The sequence below is a fragment of the Micropterus salmoides genome, unplaced genomic scaffold, assembly GCF_014851395.1.
Source record: "Micropterus salmoides isolate LMB-PRFRI ecotype aquatic unplaced genomic scaffold, ASM1485139v1 Ms_hic_scaffold_11, whole genome shotgun sequence".
Lineage (NCBI taxonomy): Eukaryota > Metazoa > Chordata > Actinopteri > Centrarchiformes > Centrarchidae > Micropterus > Micropterus salmoides.
In genome coordinates, this window is record NW_024040152.1 from 32,738,533 (window position 1) to 32,755,662 (window position 17,130).

Here is a 17,130-nt window from a genome sequence, read left to right on the forward strand (position 1 = left end):
CACACATCAACATGTACGATAAAGAGCAATTCGGAGTCTACTGAGAGAGAGAGAGAGAGAGAGAGAGAGAGAGCGAGAGAGAGAACGCGATTGGCAAGCATGACAGGATAGAAAAGGAGTAAAAAAAACAACCTTCTGAACAGTTACGTTTTATTGCTTCTGTGGCTAAATTCAAAGCACTACTCATTTGATCCTTGCTCTTAAGTGCCCAATTTGTTTAAGACAAGAAAATAGTGTGAGCGTGTTAGAGCGTGAGCATTGAGTGAGGGAAAGAGAGAGGGAGAAAGAAAGAGGCAAACATTTTGCAGTCTTATTGCAATGCAGGTTTGGACATTTGCATTTAGATGGGTACCCACACTTGTGTTACAGAGATGAAGAGCAGAACATTCATCGCCTCAGTCAAGGGATTAAAAGAGGTTGGTTTGGCACATATACCTGCAGGTCTATATGCGCCAAGACAAAGAGTGAAAGACAGCCTGCTATAGCTTAAAAATGACAGTTGAGACAATGTCTACATTCATTCACACTTAATTGCTGCTGAGAGGCTTTTTTTTACCCTAACTGCAAAGAGAACTAGGCCTTTATATGAAGGCTTACATTAAAGAAATGCTGTTTTGTTCACAAAATATTTGCAATTGGTCCTACTTTTTTTCCATACGTGAAACTCAACACTTCCTGGACAGACATTCCACATTAAAAGCTGTCAATTGCAGTGGTTCCCATACATTTTTAGACCACGGCCCACCTTTAAAGGAAATTTGTGGCACCCCGAGCCACCTGACTTACCTACCATCAGTATGTATGTACACAGATTTAACAAATTTAGATTAGTTATTACATTATGTTATATTACATTAATACATAATATATTTAAATGTGTAGTATAGCAATATTAGGTTAAAAAATAAAAGGGCCATTCTCATTCTCGACCTGCAGGTGTGACTCCCTTGACAGGCTCTTTCTCCTGTTTTCATGTGTACCAGGGATGAGAGAGCCAGATCACCTGACCAAAGTGAATGCGCTATGGGACGATAATGGATATACGTCTTCCACAAGGAGCTAAAACCTGTCCATCAAGCCATAAGCAGAGTAGTGTTGAGACGGGCTGAGAAGTATCTAACAGCACCCGGGCTTTATTAGCAAACAGTCTTTATTTGCTTGTGCCCTGTAGGTGATATAAACTTGTTGGCAAAATGACCAACATTAATTGTTGAATATTTTTCGATTGGTGTTAAGATAACATTAGTTAAACTCAGCACAGACAATTCACATTAAAAGCTCACCAGTATTTTAGCTCACATGTCTCACTGCCTTTTCCGGTCGTTTTTTGTTTTAAAGGAGCTGCAGGAAGTGTTGAGATTCATTGACCGTAGCGTAACATTATAGCAGAAGTGACTGAGATTCAGTAGTTGAAATTCAGTTTTATATGATGCTGCTGTGGAAATGTACATTTTATGCTAAAAATACCTTGTGAGTCACTATAGCAGTTTCACTACCTTAAGTGGTTTTTGCCCAGCACATATTTGTTTGCTTTTATCTAACTCTTTATTTACTTATTTATAGAACATATGGTATCTATTACCCCGCGACCATGTACGCAAGGTTAAGCTGTTGACAATGGATGGATGGATGGATGGATGGATATGGTATCTAATATCGCTTCAAAATTGTGTCTAAAGCAGTTTTAATGAAAATTTTAAAATGATATATTATGAACATTCTATACATGTTGGATAATTCTGACCCTGGTCACATCTGGGATGTCATCACCATCCACATCAGCGTAAGAGACAACATAATAGGAGAGACAATGGCAGACACATAGCAAGGACAAAGAATCTAATATCTTTGAGTTTGGGTGTGGGGTTGGGGGTTGGGCCTGGGGGGGGAGACATTTTCTATGCAAAATTAAAATTCATCTTGGACAGCAGCTATGATTAATGAGTTAATATTTGGGAGAGAAATTGGAAACTGAGGAGGTGTCCTTGTCATTTTGATAAGAGCTGTGAAGCAGCCTGGGCCTTCACTTTCACCACACTTCAATCTCCTGAAATCAATAACAAGAACATCAGCAGCGTCTTTCTGTCTTTCTCACTCTCACTCACACTCACACTGACATCATTACTAAGTACTGTTAACAGTATGCCTCACCTGATGTGCTATAAATACTTGAACTAAAGGTAATTTGGCATCAGTCTGCTGTGAGAGTGCAGTCTAAGAGAATACTGACAATTCCAACCCCCCTCTTATAGGAATATACCAAGTGTCTGGTACTGCAACTTTCCCATTAGACTTCGTGGTTGTTAATTATAAACAGTTTTCATGATCATTTTTGGATCATTGTATGCACAGGAAATGAAGGAAGAGAGAGACGGGAAACAAGATGCAAATGCCGGTCCCCGGCCTGAGACATGGCAGCAAATGGTCAGTTCCCTAAACCCATAGACCAACAGATGCCCCTTCATGATAAATATTTAAATATTCTGTTTTTAATGATAGGAAGTAAAGGTAGTGTCTGCTGAAAGACTACAAAATCTTTTTCAAAGGAATGAGAACCAACATATAGTTTGTTGACTTTGAACACTGTAACCTAACCCTAAACTTTGTTGTAGAATTGACAGGATTCCGTTCATTTGCAGTGGCTCATGGCTCACTTGAATAATACTCGGTAATTTGTTGTTACGGTAATATAACTTTAAGCCAGTTTCATTTCATAATGTCAGCATACGTGTGATCAGCAGCTGGATGTTTGATCTGGATAGGGAAAAACAATGCCACAGCACACATTGCTATTGGAACACGATCTGGCTCGCATAGTGATCAGATCTTAGCCGGGTGTACAAACCAGCCATTTCTCTGCAGAGGAAAAATAAGTTGGGCCCATACAGCAGCATCAATCTTTGGAGACTCTCAAGGAGCTGCAATTTTAACATATGCCATTAACAAGTCCTTCATCCCTTATTAGTGTTGAAAGCCCATTGACACTCCGTCATGTCATATTCTTTAATGTACCCTCTTATCAAGATTCTAATCTTAAACCAAATTCACATATTGTTGGTGTCTGGCAGTCACCATCTTTCAAGTAAGATATGTATAATGTGACTGAAAACATTGATTTGCAGATGTGGATCATCCCTGGCACTCCTTTACCCAAGCCAGTATACTGATACAGAAATGGTACTGTAGTACTTCAGGGGAAAAAATAACATTTTTGTTGGACAGCATTTATATGTAACTCCATTAATCACTCTATCTAATGGTTGGAGATCCGCCCCGAATGTTTCTGACCAAAAAAAAAGTCTGTGCATTGTTAACTCATTTAGTCACTTCCCCTCATCATCCACGTGTTGCTGTCAGTGCTGCTTGCAGTTAACATCCCTGCAATATTGCATAGATTCTGTCAGCGGTCAAAGCAGGCCAGATACTTAAAAAATGTTAAATCCAGAGATGGGTAGTTCTGTTCAAATAACAGAAAACAAATCGAACATGCATGACATCAAAGCGTCTCTGCAAGGCAGGTCAAAAGACATTTTTTGGGATTGATTTAGAGGAGGTTGTTGTGCGTAGGCTGGACATTGTTTACCAGACTGCAGTCACTAACTAGCTTCGCTTCTGATCATACAAATCAACCTTGCTGTCTCAGTTAGTTTACAGATTCAGTGCTGATGTTGAGGAGCTGCCTCGATTCATCAAGGATGTTGGAGCTGACCACTCTAAAGTGGAGTTTTCATCAATTACTGTAATACAATTATAGAAGAGGAGGTGAAGTTCAGTAGACGGGGGGCATGTTTGTTTACAAGTACTTCTGAATAGAAAGAGGCTGCATTACAGGGAACAGACTGCACCCATTCTAGTGTATTTATATTCAGAGCACGCTAATCCATTCAAACTCATATGCCAGCCAACTCACCAGCTGTTTGAAAGCACAGGACATTGAGAAATACTCTGAAAATGTTGCCCTACATCTGACTGACTTTAGTCTACGAACAGAACACCATGTGTCAGAGTTTAAAGAATTTCTAAAAGTTTTCCCCTCAGTATCTAGTCACAATCCAGCTAAACCTGCTTGCCTAGTCAGGCGCTTTACTGATGCATCCTCTCATTTAAAACTGGCTGGACTCACCTACTGTGGGCTTTGACATATCTGCCTTTATTACAGCTGTGATGAGCAAATATCAAACCTGCATTAACTTGCCTCTCGGGGTCAGCGTGATAATCTTTAAACATCACATTATTATAAGTCATTATCACCTTTTACAGTTGGTTGCAGGAACAGAGCAACATTAGCATTCAGCTGGAGTCATGTTTGTGTAAATACACTATTCACTCCCCTTTTAGCTCTGTTTTGGTCTCCACCAGCTCCTGGAAAAAACATCTGGCTCTTTAGCTGCTAGGTGGTCTCTTAAAAGAAATAAAAACAGCATAGAATGTAACAATGAGTAAATATGTAAAAGAGCTGTCCTAAAGTAGCTAGTGTATGGGTCAGGTTTCAAAAACTCTGGTTACAACAATTCCCATGATGCCATTCGACATCATGCATCCTACTCCCCAAAATCCCTCTTCAAATTAAATTCATTAAATTAATAGTCTAAATGTTCACCCAATGTTAAGACTCATAGTTATTTTGTCCATATTAAACAGCAGTACATAGCTTTGTCACCTAAACAGTGATATTGTCTGAACTGCCCAAGATCAAACATATTCAGTCTTAATCTTTGAATTTCGTTATATCACAGATAATCCCAATAGGTATACATCAATCATTTTGTAACCCGACCAGTGAACATGAAGCAGGAATCCTCCTTCTAACAGCTTTCTGCATAAGAGCCCATGTTTAGATATCTCCTCCGTGCTGGCAGACTGCTTTTCATCCATGTGGCCTGTTCCTGGCAGAGGACATCCTTCCATGCAGGGCTGCTGGACCAGCACCTAAATTATCCAATTAGACTCTAGGGCAAGACTGTCTGCAGGCCACTGTGTGGCTCACAGAGAGGCCTAATCACATCAGCCATACAGAGTCCTCCTAATATATTGGATTTCTGTTAGAGGTGATGTGCTAATGTCAGCACTGAGTCACCTCGTGGGGCTAACACACACACAAACACCACACACACACAAACACATGCGACCAAACCCAGTATGTAGTCTGTATTTCTGTCTAAGAAGATATGAGACCAGTAGCTGTGTGAGGTTGTGATTGTTAAATATTATTGCTAATCTGTTGCCCTCATTACCTTTTCTGTTGTTATGGTTGTTGCTGTTGTTGGGGTTTTGCATAGACGGACAACAAATGAAAGAAATCACCTGACTAAGTGGAAACGTAACAAATGCAGTCTTCCATACAGCTCATAAGGGGTTCACTGAATGTTTTGATGATGTCACTGGGTATGAAAATCGTGTGAATCATACACTATGGCCTTCACAGTCACCACATCTCAACCCAACTGATCACCTATGGGAGATTCTGGTTAGACAGCCCTCTCCAACACCATCATCAAAGCACCAAATGAAGGAATATCTTTTGACTGCTGCCTATCCCTCCAGTAGAGTTCAATCTATGATAAGCACTGAAGATGATCTGGAGGCTCATGTTGCAAATACACTTTCTAAAACACTTTATGTTGGTTTTCCCTTAATTTGTCACCCCATTGCATTGAATCCTGATTTTGAACCAGATATCTGTAGAGGTTAGCTCTCATGTTCACCGCACGGGTTCATTGTGTTCCAGTTGTGCTATGGCTCCGTCACATTTTGGTTGCGACTTACATGATATGATATAATCAGTGCAGAATACTCCCAGAAATCTTTGAACCAGAGGACCTGACACACTCCCATGAAGTCAGTAATACTCTAAAGTTAGAATGAAATGGAATTCTTTGAGTCAGACCCATACAACAACATTTACATAAATAATCAACTCATTGCCTTTTGCTTTTTTTTGATTAGTCTATTTGAGACCCGAATTCAGTCTAAAGATTTTCCAGAGCTTAATTTCAAAAGGCAGCTTGAAGATCGACATTTAAAGTGCACGCTATTGTCAGCGCCTGACAAATGAATTTGGATTCTATGGCCGGAGTACAAGTTTGAGTCAAAACCCGCGTGCTGCTCAATCATGTCGATGTAAATTCAAGTCAATCAAGTCGGTGTAAATGTGGGCGAGGAGAATTTAATTCTGTACCCTGTTGCTGCCTGTTGTTAATTCAAAGCACATGGTTTCTTTTTCATCAATTTGACATATTTGCTTAATTTCTCTGTGCACTGAAGCAGAGTAATGTACGGCCTGTGTGTCAGGAGCCCAGTCAAATAGAGTTTTTCTGTCTAATTGCAAGATGTCCGCCAGGAAAAGGGGGAAAAAAACAAATGTAAATGATAAAGTGAATTATTATAATGATAAGTAGGCTAATGCTTTTGGTCAAAATCCTCTCAAAAATTAATTGAATTAAATAATTGATTTAAATTATGAGAAAATCTAAATCTTGACTCAATCTCAAAACGTGTAATCATTATTTTTATTTGGCAGTAAAAAGCTTCCACAGTGCCTTTTCAGAACACACATGGAAACGTTCAGATTAGCAGTAGCAGACACTGAACTCTTTCCAATGACCTGTGGAGATTTCTCTTTCCTTTCTCAAAATCCCCACAACATTATGTCCAAACCAGAAATGAAGATTTCTCTTTAAAGACATTTTAAATTATCATAGCTGGAAAGCACATGTGGAATTAATAAGATGAATGATGGTTCCATTGGATTGAAGTATCTCAGTGAGCCATGCTAGTGGGCCAACATGCACAATAATATAGACTGAAACTGGTAACCCGAAATGGAATGCAGCCATTATTATAAGCCTTGCATTGTTACTTACACCTGTGTTATTTTCTACTATGATATGATCTTTTGTCAGTTGTGGCTGGTGTGATTGGTTGTTACTATGGAACCACAAGTCTCATCATTTTTCAGGATTTGTGTTTGTTGAATGCACTAACGAAAAAAAAATGTCTCAGTAGACCAGGTTACCATGTTTGTAGCACCCATTTCCCAGCATCCATCAGCGCCACATCATATAGGCTAGTGTAGACCTAACGTTTTTTATTCGGCTTACAAAGACTATTATTATTGTTATTATAATTATTAAATTACGGGTGTTATTAAATAAAAACCACTGATAATAATTATGTGTAATACTTGGGCTATTTATAAATTAACTGCGTTAATTATGTTTAGTACCATTTTACCAGTTTACTAATAGTCGGCCTACTTTATCACTATTTCTTACATCATAATAATAATGATGATGATGATGATGATAGTAATAATACATCTTTGGGGCTGTTAGCAGTGTGTAGGGATAATGTTTCCAGGCAGAGACCTGCAGCACGCCGCCTCACAGCCTCCTCATCACCGCGTTCACTTCGCTCCCTGCGCTTTCTCCTGCAACCGGCGGAGATGTAAAGTGGATTTAATAGCCGGTGTAACGTGGGATTTCAAACGCTTTCTCTTGCTTTTTTTTTTTGGCCGGGGCTCTCTCTATATTCACCGCATCGCTTCTCTGTGTGTATGCGTGTGTGCCTGTCTCTCTGTCTGTGTGCGGTGTGTGTGTGTGTGTGTGTGTGTGTTTTCTCCTGTGCAGCTCCTCACTGCTGGGATCCTGGTCTGCCAGGGGCTGCAAAGCCGTGCTAGTCGACTCATTCAGAACCAAATGCGTGTGTGACAGACTGTCCACCTTCGCCATTTTAGCACGGCTAAATCCCGAAATGGTAAGTCCGACAACCTCCCTTGACTTCGTTGACGTTAAAGGTATCGGGGACGGTGTGTTTTTGTGGGGTTTTATGTGAATGCATCAGCTGTTTTTTTTTTTTTTTTTTTTTCCAAAGGGCGTCATTGTCATACATATCAACAGATCCTCCCTCTCTCTCTCCCCCTCCTTCCCTCTCTCCGTCTCGACATGCCAAAGCCATTCTGCAAAAGGTTATTATAGTCTTATTAATAGTAGGGATTTTTTGGTGGGGGGTGTTGGTGGGGTCTTTATTCACTTTACACCAAGAAGGAGGCTGTTTGTGTTATGTGACATGCACACAGGAAGGACAGCACTGTGCCAACCTGTGCATTAAGATGGTGGTGATGAGATGTGGGCTGATGTACATGACATGGTGAGTGGGATTTAAGATCATGTTAGCAGATGATAACACCCACAGGCACCCCTGCACCAACAATTGCTCATATTAACATATTTTAACATATTAGACTTGTCAATGGCGTCTCCATGGTTACCAGGCCCCGTGGAGAAGGTGCTGCATGCCAGTCCAAAAATCTGAATCTGAGTTCCCTTACACGGTGGCTGCAGCTGGACACAGCCAGCCTGCAGTGTGTGTGAAAATCACAGCACTATCCCAGTGACTCAAACGTGCCCCACTTTCTTTGGGGAAAGGGCAGTGTCTTTGTGGTGAATTTTCATTCAGTGCGATTAGTTATTATTAGACTGGAAATTGCCTCGGAAGCAGTTTGTTCACTAGTTGCCCTGGTAACAGCATGGGCACCGAGGCTTTCTTAAAGACACAGGAGGCGGCGTGCTGTTCATCCTGCTCCGTGCACGGCCTAGGAAGGGTTACACAGAGGATGTAAGACTTTGTTCAAGGTAGTGCGGATATTTGACATTACTTTTGACATTTTGTAGGTTTAATGATTAGTCCGAGAGACAGATTTAAAATGAATCAGTAGATCAATCAAAAATGAAAACACACCTTTCATCCTAAAACCATTCTCCATCCCAGAGCTAATGTTCAGTTCATTTATGATATATGACTTTTTATAGACCAAGGAGTGAATGAATTAATCAAGGAAGTCAAGTTAATAGATAGAAACAATAGTTAGTGCAATAAGCTAAACACAAATTCAGGAATATGGCCCATGTTTGTTTAGGGAGACAAGGGAGGTAGTAATGCAGGCCACCCTTAAGACCCTCATCATTTCATTTGAGTGATGCTTATTCTCAAAGACATTTGCTTGGGCTGCGAAGATTTCTTTCATTTTCATTTCATTAATCTGTTAATTACTTAAAATTCTCAATCACAGACATTTATGGTTGTGTTGATGAATCCCACGTTTTTTGGTAATCCCCTGGATTTTAGTCTAGGGCCACCAGCAGGTCAAAGTTGTATCTTAGTCTATCATCTACTACCTGGATTAGCACAATGTTTTGTATGGACACTGATGGTTTCCGACTGGGAACACTTCTTTAGTGACATTTGTGGTTTTAAATGGAATGTCTTGACAACCGCTAAACGGATTGCCACGATGTTTGGTAAAGATATTTGCGATCCCCTGTGGATGACTGTAATGACTTGATCCCTTAACTTATTCTCGAGCATCACGATCAGTTGGTTCAGTTAGCAAATGTTAGCATACTCACATGCTAAACTAAGATGGTGAATATGATAAACATACATACTAGCATTAGCATTTAGCTAACGACTGCTGTGCCCTACATCTTTACAGAGAAGGTACCAAACACATAATGAACACCAGAGATCTGATAATGGGCTCAGCCCTCAGTTTGCTGTCGCCCCTGCAGCCTGCCTCCACCTCCTCCACAGCTCCGTTGCAGCCTGGAGGCCTCACTTGCCCTGAGGGAAGCTAAGCTGTGGCGACTCCTTTTGCCAGAAATTAAGGAAAAAGCAACTCCTTTCCTTTCTCATTCTGCTGTCCCTGTCCCCATATATTTTATTATTTTGTGAGACAGCCATAGCTACCATGCTAATTATGCTTTCTGCATCACATAGTGGCTTCTAAAGGGCCCAGCCACTCTGTCTGCAGCTAACCTCCTACAGCCCAAGCATGATAAACACCCCAACCTCTTTTTTCCCCTCTCTGTCTTTCCCTCCGCTGCTCTTTTCCACCTATCCCTCTCCTCTCTACCCCTTAGTCATTTCATCACACCATTTTTCATGCTCTGATGCTGCATTATATTTAAGCTTTCCCTGTGCTTACTACATCATTTACTCCACCTCTCGTGTCCATTTTGCTCAGTCCAACTTTGCTGCAGGCTTTTGGGAGGAAAAACAGAGAATGTTTGAATCCACTGTATTTAAAGGCAAAACCCCCAACCATCAAGCCCAGTTTACTGCCACTGCTAGACCTGTGTGTGTAGAGGGGGAAGAGAATGAGTGAATATGCATGTGCTTGTATCATTTTGGATGTTGTAAGCCTTTTATCCAGTTTGAATGTGCTGTCAGAAGCCTATAGATACAGTGACGTACCTCTTTGACCAATTAGCTCACACTCTAAGATTAAACAGGACTGACTGAGGTCTGAAGAGCTTCAGGACCCTGGCGTGTCAGAATCCTCTTGAGTCCAGGATGTATACATTTGTGTTTCATCTAATAATAAAAATAATAGCTTTATTTGTATAGCATGTTTCAATACAGATAATATCACACGCAGTGGTGTGCAACAAAGAATATATGAAACATAAAACCAGTCATTGAAAAATTAAACTGAAAATAAATTACACACAGTGATTGATAATAAAGTCCTTATAGGCAAGTCCTGCTACTCAGCAGCCATCTTGGTAACAGCTCAGTTATATCAGACAAACAAGAACAGGCCCCTATCTAAATGAATGTGGTTATAGGCATAAATGCACTTTCAGTGGTCAATGGGACATAAAAACTGCACCTCACCCATAAAATCTGATAAAGAAGTTTGATGATTTAGCCCCAAAGTAAGGTTTAACAAACATTTTCCCCCCACAGGTTATACTTCTACTACGCATGCACAAGGTTTTACGACACCGACTTCATTTATGGGTCTGTTTAGAGTGCCGGTGACATGGAGCCATGAGCTCATCCCACCGGAGCGCCTGAACAAATGCTATGCTAACTGACGTTACAAACGCAGTCAGTATAAACCATATACGTTTATAAAAGGCGCCCTGTTTTATCTGACACATATTGCAAGTACCGCATATCAAAACTGGCACCTTGTCACACAGTCACGAGGACATGTAGTGCATCTGATCTGACCAGATCAGATGCACTACATGTCCTCTCTGCCACCACAACATTTGGAACTGTCGCAAACCTCAGCTGTGCACGTCCATGTTACTACACGATTGGCTTAAAATGTTTCTCCGGCTCGGCTGTTAAAAAGTAAACAATTAGTTTTCTTGAGGGGGATATCTGTGTCCAACTGTCATCTTTGGTGTTACGGGTTTTTCCCATAGAATTCTATTCAGGGCTCTTTAAGTGTTCTTAAATTGTCTCTCTTTATAATCACAGTCTGAAGATCTATGAAGGTGCACAAAATATCTGGGGTAGTCATACTTAAAGTAGGTAATGGAATCTGTCCAATGTGGCTCTGCTGATATGTAAAAAACAAATATCCAATGAGAGTAAAAATACATGTTTACATGCAAATATACACTGTTGCTTAACTTCAAAGGCATGTTGTGTTGTAGAAGATGGTAATGTGACTGAATGCTTTGTTTAGAGTTGGCAATTTAAGCTGGCCAACTTAAAAGAACAGTTTTATATTTCATGAAATACGCTTATTGGTTTTCTTGTTAAAAGTTAGATGAGAAGAATGATTCCGCTCTCATGTCTGTATGGTAATGTAGCTGAAGTCAGTCTGGAAACACGGGTGAAACAGCTAGCCTTGCTCTGTCCAAAGGTTAGAAGATCCACCTAGCAGCACCTCTAAATCTCACTTATTAATACTTTATGACTCTCTAGTTTAATCCATACAAAAACTGAAGCATAAAAAAGAGAAAAGGCAAGTTGTGGTTTTGCTGGAAGTATGGTGCGTCACTCTTTCTTCTTGGAGTCCCTATTTGCTAATTGCCTGGCAAACTCAAGATGAACAGGACTTCAGGAAGCTGCACACAGTGTGACCAGCTGGCGTTCATTAAAAAGTTCTTCGAGCATGTAGCTCCAACAACTGATTAAACCAGATACAATTTAGTTTCGATTGTTTTTATTATTAATGAATTTGCTGGATATTTTCTCCTTTTGGTAGTAAAAAAAATAGGCCCATCAGAAATCTTCAGTGCAATGTCTGCAAATTGGTTGTTTTGTTCACTTCAAAAAAGATTTTCCATTTACAATGATATTTAACAGCACGTTCATAAATGAGAAAGAGAAACCAGTGAGTATTAGGCATTTTTTGCTTGAATGACAATCACTTATAAATATAGTTGCCACTAATATCTCTAGCTCTAATATCAGGTATCTTTAAGTGAATACGCTAGTTCACAGTTTATCATTTAGCTGTTTGACATGGATAATATGTCTGCACGATATGAGGAAAATATGCGATTTATATAAACTCAATGATCATCAACAAATCTAAAATGTTAGTAAAAAATATTGTATTCCTGACATCAAAATACTGATTGAAGTTTAGAAAGAATGAAAAACTCTTAAGGTACGTGTCAAATTAAGCTAAACAGTTAGAATACATACAGCTTTTGTTATAGCTAGTATGTAACTATTTGCTATTAGCTAACCTAGCGCGCTGTGCTTGTATAAAACACAGCAGACTGAATTTGGTTTTCTACATGTTTACATGTTTATGCTTGTTGAACAGGGGTATTGATAAATGATTGGCTCTGCTCTGCTGGACGCTGACTTCTCTCTGTCTGTGTGTGCAGGAGCTCAGGCCCAGGCTCAGGTCTTAAGCGTCAGGCAGTCCTTTGCTGTGTGTTTATTGGACATAATTCATATCGCGATGACAATGAAAATATGATTTATCGTTCAGCACTAGTGGATAACAATAGAGATTTGTATATTTTCCCATTTATTTTCATTTATAATTTCACTTTAATTGACTGATCAGATTTGCAACAAACCTCACTGACTAGGAAGCAAGAATGATTTTCTTTGACTAGTGCTACCTTTCCATTTTCATATCCATTCTGTGTACTTCATAATAGTTGCACTTGTTTAAACAGCTTCATCTAATAGATTTCTGAAGGAAGTGACATCCCGTGGACCTCCTCAGTGGGGGGGAGCTGGAGCATCTCTGTCTCTGCTCATGTGGAATAATGCAGTCTGGTCACTTTGTTTTGGATGGTAGCGCTCTCGATTGGATGCTGTGTGAGACTTCCAGCCGAGCTCTGTCATTGGCTGAGGAGGAAGTAAAACTTTGTCTGTCTCAGCAGACGCCTTTCCGTTCCACTGCATTCGTAATCTTTTTCTCCCCCCTTTGCTTTTAGAGAAGGAACTCACTGCAGTGCAGATTAATCAGAGGGATTTAATTAACTTGGCCCCGGCACACACATCAAACCTGGAGACAAGACAGGCTATAAACTCAGCCAATTATCTCCTGCTAGAAGGGGGGTGGGTGAAACCCCTCATGTCCAACCACCATCCACCCCTCCCACCACCAACCGCAGAGCTTATTTCATTAAACTGTCCCCTCACCTCACCTTAACTCTCTTCACCTGGCCATAACACCACACACTACCATTAGGGATAGACTGTGGTTTAAAGCCACGGTAAGTTTGGTTGATTGCTCATGTAACTAACTTGAGTATCAGTGGCCTCATTTCTTGCTTTTCTTTTTACTGGCTGTACTGGCTGTAGGGATGGCAATATCTGACAGTCAACCCCTTTGGTCCAGGCTGAAATATCAACAAGTATTAGATGGATTACCGTGAAATTTGGTTCAGACATTCCTGGTCTCCAGAGGATGAATCTCACTCACTGTGGTGATCCCCTAACTTTTCCTCTTGCGCCACCATGCACTTGACATTTAGTTTTGAACTGAAATATCTCAACAACTATTGGATGGATTGCTTAACATACACATTCATGGTCCCCAGACGATGAATTGTAATAACTTTGGTCCCGGACCTTCCCATCAGGGCCAAATTATTTTTTTAATTTGTCCAATATTTTGGTTTATGACAAAACATCTGCAAAACTAATGACATTCTCTTCAGCCTCATTCGTGCTTTGTGTTTAGTGCTAATTGACAAGTGATAGCATGCTGACATGCTCGTCTAAATTGGTGAACATTATATCTGTATCACCTGTATCTTCTGATGCAGTGCTGTTGTTGGTATCAAAGGGGTCTAACTACTTGGTGTGTACTTCTCCAACATGCTTGGTGTGTACCTTGTTGGTATGCTTCCCTGTGCTTTATATTTTTGCATCCTACATTACTTTAATTTTCTGTGATTGATTAGTTAGTTATCTTATCTGCGAAGCCCTTAGAGAATTTATTGGGAGAAATCGTTATATAAATACATTAACTGGAACTTTTAAATGTGACTGTTGTAATGAAGAAAATGAGTTGGGGGGGAAAAAAAGAGAAGAGGTTTTAATTACTGTGTGTATTTAGAGATCAATATTGGCAAACTGAAATGAAAAGCAGCACGGGCATAAACACAGAGCCTTACACGACTCTCGTGCACCCTGCTGCAGCTGCCGTGTTACAGGGTAGTCATGGCAACCAAGACAATGTCTGCTGTAGCATGGGGATGGTGTTTTGCTGTTAGTTTAGGGAAGAGGATAGGGAAGAATGTCGGTCCTATATCACGTGCATGTTTGTTTTGTCAAGGCGCGCATCACTGGGTGTGTGTGTGCTTGCGTGAGTACGTGCGTGCGTGTGTTTCTGCTGATTTGAAGTATTGTGGTTTATTCATGATTCACCTTGAAGTCACCTTGCTCTGCATCCGATACCAGTATGTACACTGTGTATGTGTGTGCGTGCCTGTGTGTGCACTATTCCCCACATTATTTTATTCTTGTCAGGGTAGAAAAGCCTCTCACTGAAAGCTATACCAGTATAATTCTTTTAGTTGAGTTCACAGCTCCCTAAGGCAGCGCTGGGTTTCCTCTGGTGTGTGTCAGGGTGCGTGAAGTCATCCCTCTAACCTTTACAACTCCACTTACCACCATAAACACTGTTCTGTACAGCCAGGCAACTGGGGCTGCCCACGTAAAGTCACTGGCTCCACTCATCCATCTGCAAGTCTCTAGTCAAATCATCAGTCTCTCAAGTTGAATTTTCTATACCGGCCATGTTATTATCCACAGAATTACACATAATAAAAGCCCAAGCTAAACACATAATGAGTCCACAGTATGCTAGCTGCGCTGAGGGAGCTCCTCTACTATTTATCATGTGTTTTTGGTGTTTTTACTTACATCGAGTGGTTTAACTTCTCACCTTGCTGCAGTGAGATAGAAGTGAACTCTATCTGAACACCATGCTGATTGTGGTTACAGATGCAGCAGAGTACACTTCTGACCACACCCATCAGTGATGCTGGATGTGTTCAGAGGTGCAACACATTTGAAACTTTGCACCAGACAGACTGATTTTTCAACATGGTAATAGGTTGCTCTTAAAGCAACTATTACCAAGCACACCCACCTCTACCCTTCCATGTAGATGTGGTCCATGTCTGGATATCTGGATCTAGATAATGAGGTGATCATGCGGACTTTGGGACGGATTTACTAACACCCCTAATAAAGAGTACAAAATGCGTGTGCATTCTAAAATATTGCACGTGTAATTGTGGTACCTGTTATGGGTGATTAACTAGGATTTATTGCGTAGATGACAACAGGTGCAAACACAACGAGGTGGCAGTATTTAAATGAGGGTTTTGTGTGTTTTAATGGTTTCTGCCATGGAGAGTCGGGAGGGAAAGAAGCCACTGCGTAAAAACCTTTTCATTCAGTGCGTCCCGAGTATGTGGAAATCATCTGTACCTGCCCGCCCTGCCTGAGATTGCAGTGCTTGGGACAGCGCACCTGAAAAACTGCTTTGGGAAACCCCAGCAGAAACAGCCACAGTATGCTGAAATGACCCAGATGCAAGGTCAGGGTGCGAAATACAGGGGATCTAGGGAATAAGACATGAACTCCCCTAAAAACATGATTTGTTAAATTTTGGGGGATCTCTAAAATATTGACAGTATGCTTTTTGTCATTAATTTCTATATTTCTGTATCATCATGGATTAGGAGTAAAATCAGGAGCGTCCTGTTTCATCCAGCAAGCGGGAACAATCATCGACCGTCCGCAGCGTGCCTGGTCGCTCCGAGCTCTCCTGTCCTTGTCCCTGTACACCGCCACGCCCCATTCCCTCTTCGATACCTACAGTGGGTTGTGTCCCTATTACGACAGCTGGTGATCGTTCCCTCTGGCCACGCACCTTTCTATTGAAAAAACAGCTGTGGTATGGTTCGCACACTGCGCGAGGAAATGCAGAGTTGCAAAAAGTTTGCTAAAGGTTTGGGCATGGGTAGTATTGTGTGACTCCTTCTTATGACTGGCTCCAAATCAGCCCTTAGGTCAGCCTACAGCTCCAATATGGCAAAAATATTGACACGAATGGGAAAAGAACCTTTCTCTACGTTTTCTTTCATTACGGCTGTGTCTCCTTCTCGGAACGATGACAGTAGCCATCTCTGCGCAACACTTGGAGGTTTGCACCTTCCTCTCAGATATATTAAATACAGATGCTGTTGCACTCACATGAAATTGCTTGTAGGCTTGTTAGACACATTACGTATAGTAAATAAATATTTTCATGTTACCCCTCCCACTACTAAGGGGGCATTATGGAGTTTCCAGCGGCCACTAGCGGTGCGGTTCTAAGATTGCAACCAGGTGCGTGCTCGTATGCATGCTCGCTTGAACTCATGAGCGAGCATAATCCGACAGGCTCTGTTACTAGAACGTTCCAGTCTCAGAGGCAGATCAACACCGGCGCAGTACCTTTCATTCAGCGCAGCCAGCTGCTTATCGGCTCTATACTCCCGAAAAAAGGCAGAGTGACAGCAGCTATAGACAGACAGGGAGAACAGACAGAGCTCTAAACTCAGGTAAACTCCCACTGCAACATTACAGTAATAGTTTTATCAACTGTAGGTTGAACTAATCCATGCTCCTACATACATTGGATTACTGCATTTAGCAAACGTCCTACATCGTTAACTCGCCTGCTGATTTTCAGTTACGTTAACTATTTTTACTATCTGTGAATCTTGTCACCGGAGGTTCAGCAATGTCAGCACAGCTACATGTATTGGATGATAATGAAACGGTTAGTGAGCTGGACTGGATATTATAATGAGATTGCCACACCAACCACTGGTCACTACCACAGTCTCTGAG

The 17,130-nt window shown here is 41.0% G+C and overlaps 1 protein-coding gene across 9 annotated transcripts in view; it reads left to right on the plus strand.

Annotated features, from left to right (window-relative positions):
- Window positions 1–17,130, plus strand: part of adgrb1a (adhesion G protein-coupled receptor B1a) — a 139,504-nt gene that overhangs the window by 91,247 nt on the left and 31,127 nt on the right. For all 9 annotated transcript variants that reach the window (XM_038712307.1, XM_038712309.1, XM_038712305.1 and 6 more), the window contains one exon: window positions 7,629–7,755. In XM_038712307.1, the coding sequence (XP_038568235.1) occupies window positions 7,629–7,755 (127 nt within the window). The remainder of the gene's footprint in view (window positions 1–7,628; window positions 7,756–17,130) is intronic.